This window comes from Etheostoma cragini, chromosome 21 (genome assembly GCF_013103735.1).
Source record: "Etheostoma cragini isolate CJK2018 chromosome 21, CSU_Ecrag_1.0, whole genome shotgun sequence".
Classification (NCBI taxonomy): Eukaryota; Metazoa; Chordata; class Actinopteri; order Perciformes; family Percidae; genus Etheostoma; species Etheostoma cragini.
In genome coordinates, this window is record NC_048427.1 from 633,319 (window position 1) to 639,795 (window position 6,477).

The following is a 6,477-nucleotide window of genomic DNA, read 5'->3' on the forward strand; positions in this document are numbered from 1 at the left end:
AAGGAACCGAGCGCTGTTTTCTCCCCTCCCAGAGAGCTGTGTGGACTCGCCAGACCTCCCTCCGCAGCTCTGTGGAGGAAGGTCTGACAATGGGAGACCATATCGAGATTAGTCATCTAATTTTAGGAAATTGGTCAAAGATAAAGAACACACCACCATATGCATATGTAGTTGTGTGTGAAAGACTCGGACGTCTGAAGACAGATTGCAACACTGCTACCCAGCGGTCGGGGTCGGTGGTTGAAGCGTAACTCTCGCCAAAATGTAACCATGTACATGAAAATGTAAAAAAAAGAAAAGAAATCAGTCACTAAGGATTCATCCTTCGATGCCATTGGATATTTGCACCACATTTAATGACGATGCATCCAATGTTGGTAGAATTATTTCAGTCTGGATCGAAGTGGACCACCATCATCGCATTTCAATCTCATTTCATTTCTTTTTGCTCAGTTCAGAGTCATTTGGAGCCAAGACAGGTGATGTGGTCCACCTGTCCCCCTTTAAGGCCGCGCTGATAACTCATGTGACTCGCAGACAGACGCGATGACGTCATTTGTGGTTCCCAACTTCCTCGTGCATGTAGAGTCGGATGAGCCCCGCCTGGTGCAGCTGCTGCCACAGGCTCATCTCCATGCGCAGGTCGTGGTTGATGTAGAAGCCCACCGGGTGGTAGCTCTTCTCGTAGTAGTGGTCCGAGTAGTTCTTATAGTCTGGGGTCATGAAGCCGTACGCACTCACCTTCAACAGAAGAAGAAAACACAGAAACTACAGTCAGGATGGAACTAACTCTGCTGGCTGCCCTCCCCAAAAAACGCTCCCATAGGTCGTTTGTTCAAGTAGCAAATAAAACTCATCTTTACGTTTCTAGTGGCGCAAAGACGAAATACGTCCACCTAGGAAATGTGGGTTTGTTCCTCTGGACGACCTTATCTTCTAAACTTACCTTGTTGTTTTCAGTGCTCATACTTAACTGTCGGGGCAGAATATATTCTTTCATGTTTCAACATAGCGTTGGTCGGTAACTATGTGGTTTTTGTCCAAGTGGTGTTGCCGTAGCTAGCCGTCAAAGATGGCATGTGCAGGTGTCACTACCCGATGTGAGTCGAGTGCAGATTTGAGTTTTGCGACAAGTAGCATACAAGATGCTAACGAGAGACTTTGTTAATACAGTAAAAACGGACCTACTTAACGAAGTTCATTCACTGCTACAAGTTAGCATCAAACACAACAAAGGCTGTCAGCTGAATGGAGTTTTGAGCTGACGTTAGCAATCAGACAACCATAGATAGCAACAACGTTTTTGAAATGATTTCCATCTTCCGTTTGTAATGAGAAAAGTTTATTATTTCATGGATTTCCCAAATTATGCTGTAACCCGTTTAAATCTGAGCATGCGCAACTCACATCTGCACTTGACTCCCATCGGGGAGTGACAATACACAGTATGAGTCCCTGCCTGATGTGAGTTGACGCTGCCCTCTAGTGGCCGTAGTCATTATGACGGAAGGAAAGCAGGAAGTAGTAAGTGACAAACTATAAGAGCGCTAAGTTCCCCGTGAGGATTGGTTGGGGTTGGGGGTGCTGAATGGGTCAATCCAACCCAGGACCTTCACCCAGGAGACCGCGGTTTGTGTCTGGACCCTACAACACCATGTTTTTAAAACATAACTAAGCATTTTTTGTGCCTAAATATAATCAAAATGATTGTTTCACAAAGTTAACGACATATTCAAAACTGCATATGACTTTCTCTCTCTTTTTAAGGGCGTAAAACACTCCTGTGAGTCATATTAAGGGGTAAATATATGGTTTGGAGGACGTACTGTCATGAAATTCTGTCATCCATTTACCTAAAAGTCTAAACAGTGACATAAATAAATAAAATGTCGATTGGGCCCGAGACAAAGACTGTTTCATTTTATCACGTCTGTGGTTTGAATGCGTCAGCAGCAGCCCATAATAAAGCTTTATCAAGGACACATGCATTTACAGGGCCAACTGCTTAGAGTCAAAACAGTCTCACGCTATCAGGCAAGTGCAGCCCTGTCCCAGAGTAAATAAACATGCAGAGCAGTAATGAGGAATGCCACCTGGTCGCAGGTATGCAGCGCAGCCAATAGCATCACAGCGCCGGTGGACGGACGGTAAATGTCCTTGTATTTGGTTTTCAGAGCTTTAGAACGAAGGAATCTGAAACAAAAGCAGAACAAAAAGCGGCTCAAAGTTACACAGACAGGACACACTGGGACAGCTTGTCTTTATACGTTTTATGTCCACACACACACACACACACTCTCACCCCCCCCCCCCCCCCCCCCCCCCCCCCCCCCCCCCCCCCACACACACACACACACCTGTGTCACTGTGTGGGAACTTCCCACTGCAGCTCACTCTGGTTTCAGCCCTCAGCCTCGTCTCTTTTAATCTCATTTCCAAATATGTGAAATGTGACCCCCCCCCCAGTCCACCTGCCCCGCGCTCATAAATTGGCTCACCTGTTTCGGAGGTAACGGATGAAATCGGGGTGGTACATCTTTAGCTTTTCTGCCGACACGTCCTGTCCAAAGTACTTGGATGGACTGTGGAACAAAATGTGACATTAGTACAACAACACACACAACGAGTACATCAAAAAGAGTGACCGTTTATCAGAAAATCAAAGAACTGTGCAATGACACATCCAATCTGAACATTAAGGTTTCCATTAATAATCAGCTTAGTAACTCCTTTAGATCTGGAGTCTTCAATATTAAGTAATATGTTACGCCACTTGACCGGGTGTGAAGAGAGAAGTGACCTAACGACGAGACAGTTTGTGTGTGAAGCAACTGCACTAACACACAGGGAGGCTGCTCTGAATGTATATGCTAATAGAGAGAGAAAGACACCCGTCTCTACAGGCTTTACGGGGGGGGGAAATATGAATGCCTGCACCCGATTTCACTACAATCCATCCATACAACTAATTAAGTACTATCTCATATCTTATATAGTATGAGCTGTGCAGTGTTTTTTATGGTGTTCATAGCTGAATATATAACAATAACGATTAAAAAAACGTAACAAGAACTGTGTCGTGAGTTGAACATGCATGGTTCCTAACGTGTGCGAGTGTTTCTCACTCTTTGCCTCTCTCGGGTCCTCGCTGCACCGGAGTGTGTGTGGCGGCAGCCTTCATCAGCAGGTAGTCCCGGTCGTGATCCGGCAGGAACACGTAGCGCGTTTCCTGTGGGATTAGATGAGATAAAACAGACTTTATTAGTCCCACACTGAGGAAACGCTGTGCTAAAGCAGCTCAAAAGATGAAGAAATGTACACATCATGATAACTAGATAGACTAACTAATAGAAAAAGTGTGATGTGAATGGAGCCTGACTCGGCTAGAACACGGTTTTAGTATTACATGGAAGGAAGTAGAGCCGTAAAGATCAATCAATTTATTGTCCGGTCTCATTTGCATTTCTTTGAACCAATCCCAATCGTCGTGGGCGGGGCTAAGATCCAGACGCAGTGACCGTGGCTTAATAGTCTCAGGAAGGAATTTGTTTTGGTGGAACATTTAAATAAATTAAAAAAAAAACACATTTTATAAAAAGCATCAGTTCCTGTACAATATAAGAAAATAATATAATTATCAGAAATTATATAATCAGAAATATGTTTTTTTCCCCAACCAAATTGCTCAAAAACGTACACGAATGGCTCGCTACAACGCTCTGTAAGTGAAATCAATTATCACTACTTTTCTTGAATTTGAAAATGGTTTCACAACAGCATCGAGATTAAACTTTAAGGTGTCCTGCCACACGTATCTCATGACTTTGTGGTAATATCTGAAGCCCTACCATGGACTCTGTAACTTGGTTACAGTGGTTACCTTGTTTCAAGCGATTCAAGCGTGGTATAGAAAGCCTGCCCGAAGACTCAGCTCTATTTGGGCCAGTCCTCATTAATATTCAACCAGCTAAGCTGCTTGACTCTGATTGGCTAACAGCTAGCCAAAGAGAGCCTGGCTATCAGCATCCTTTACCCAGCTCATGAATATTAATGAGCTCAGGCAACATGACGTCAGACTGATCAGCTGTTGTGATTGGTCTGATTTCAACTCTAATTTCTTTCCAGTGGCTAGAGCTGACACACACGCTGACACACACACGCTGACACACACACGCTGACTGACACACACACACACACACACACACACACACACACACACACACACACACACACACACACACACACACACACACACACACACACACACACACACACACACACACACACACACACGAGTGGCAGGGCACATAGCAGACTATCTGCTAAACATAGCAGATTGCTATATGTTCCTCTAATCTTAGGCAAAATAATTAATACATTCTTTTTTTTTTCCCTCAAAACTTTGGTAAAAGTTCCTATAACTGAGATTCATTGCCTGTCAACTAATACATGAATTACCAACTATTTTCAAGTCCTTGACGTCTGATTCCAGCTTGGTAAATGTGAACATGTTCTAGTTTCTTCTGAGAGTAAACTGAATATCTTTGAGTTGAGACTACTCCATTCATCCAGACATAAACTAACTAATTGACTGAAAGTAATCGACGATGCAGCCGTGGAGTCAGACTTACCTCAGACAGCGGGGGTCCTTTATAGCCGGCGCCAGCGTAGCTCCTCATGGAGTTCATCAGTGTGTTGGTGGAGAAGGTGTAGTGGGTGGTCCGAGACCCCACGTCCTGCTCAAAGCCCTTAATGATCGCCCCGTTGGTCCTGGAGATCACGAGGGTCCACACACACACACACACACACAGATGAAAACACACACACACACACACACACACACACACACACCAGAACATTAACTTCCTGATTATATTCCCTTTAATCCGTCGTAGTCGTAGCAAACACACCGCTTGTGGAGTAGGAGTCTGTCAGACATCGTTTGGACGTGCCGGTGCGTCCATCGTCCTCAGTGGGTTACACTCGCTTGTCTCATGTTTGTAACATTGGGTTTTTGGGTCTTAATCTTGTATATCCATTGGTGTTTGGTTTAACACGTGTCCTGCGGTCCCCTGCTATGCCATGAACTAAACAACTACTATTTCCATGTTCCATTATCTCTTATTGTGACTGTTACTGCCACTGTTCATCACCCCCCCAACCGGCCCCGTCAGACCCCGCCCACCAAGATCCTGGGTCTGTCCCAGGTTTCTTCCTATAAGGAGTTTTTCCTCGCCACTGTCCCACTAAATGTTTCCTTTTGGGGGAATTACTAGAATTTTGTGGTTTTTGTAAATGATAGTGTGTTCTAGACCTACTCTACCTGGGAAGGGTCTGCAGATAACTCTGTTATGAACTGTTATGTTATGAACTGATACTTTAAATTAAACTGTATTAACACTATCACGTGAAGCATGTTGTGTCTGTAAAAGGTGCTTTTTCAAATATAATGATATCAGTATTATAGAGGACATTCAAACAGCGTTGTAAAGTGCTGTCTGTGGGAGAGAAAGCTGCATTTGGACTGAAATGTGTTTTTTTTGTAATTTATAAATATTCAAAATTGACTTTAAAACACTAAAATACGGGGGAAAAAAATCTAAATAAAGCATTATAGGGGCTCTTTAAGAAGGCCAGGGTCAGCGTCTACCTGAAGACGTAGTGATGGCTGTCGATCTCCTTCCCTTTCCCAGAGTCCTTCAGGATCCCTCCGTTCCCCACCACAGCGCAGCGGATGCACTCCGATGTCCTCCTGCGCTCCGTCCAGTCGTCCAGCAGCCACCGGTTAGCAGACGAGTTGAGGACAGACAGAGTTTCCACCAATGCTGTGACACAGAAAAACTAAATTAATCTGGATGAGATTGATTTAACAGCATTAAGGGCTTTAAAAGTCCCCGCATCATGAGAAGAAGATTTCATTGCTTAACCACAGATTTGTTTTCCTTCGTTTAGATTTAGTTATTAGTGATTTGTCTGAACGAGAGAAAAAAACCCAGAGGGTCCATGTGTGGGCACGCAGACAGGAAGTAACAGTTATCTCCACATGATAAGCATCTTAGGAGTCATGAGGCCCACGTGTCCTCAGTCATGTCCCCCAGACTACTGTGCATCTTCCGTCTGCATGAAGAGTACAGCGTAGGATTTAGACGGCCTTTAGGGTCCACACAACACGTGTACTACATGTGGACTTAGGTTTTTATTTGCATCTGTCTTGCTGTGCCAGACCGTGTGGAGGAGGGTCTGTCTAGTCCACACAGCAGTCTGGGATGGGAGAACAGATCACAACCGTCTTGGGCGGGGCCAAGCGACGGACGGAGCCCCGGTGCCGCTTTTAAATAGTCTCGGGAAGGAACATGTTTTGGTGGAACATGTGTACGTTCAAAGGTTGTTTTAATCGTGCAAAAGAGAACTCCGATTGGACAGATAGTCTAGCTAGCTGTCTGGATTTACCCTGCAGAGACCTGAGGACCAGGTAAC

The 6,477-nt window shown here is 44.6% G+C and overlaps 1 protein-coding gene across 2 annotated transcripts in view; it reads right to left on the bottom strand.

The window, feature by feature from the left end:
• Positions 1–285: 285 nt before the first annotated feature.
• Positions 286–6,477, bottom strand: part of st6galnac (ST6 (alpha-N-acetyl-neuraminyl-2,3-beta-galactosyl-1,3)-N-acetylgalactosaminide alpha-2,6-sialyltransferase) — a 16,313-nt gene continuing 10,121 nt past the window's right edge. For both annotated transcript variants that reach the window (XM_034860001.1, XM_034860000.1), the window contains exons 5-10: positions 5,651–5,825; positions 4,632–4,770; positions 3,126–3,229; positions 2,499–2,582; positions 2,094–2,193; positions 286–741 (exon numbers count right to left, since the gene is read on the bottom strand). In XM_034860001.1, the coding sequence (XP_034715892.1) occupies positions 553–741; positions 2,094–2,193; positions 2,499–2,582; positions 3,126–3,229; positions 4,632–4,770; positions 5,651–5,825 (791 nt within the window). In that variant the 3' untranslated portion in view covers positions 286–552. The remainder of the gene's footprint in view (positions 742–2,093; positions 2,194–2,498; positions 2,583–3,125; positions 3,230–4,631; positions 4,771–5,650; positions 5,826–6,477) is intronic.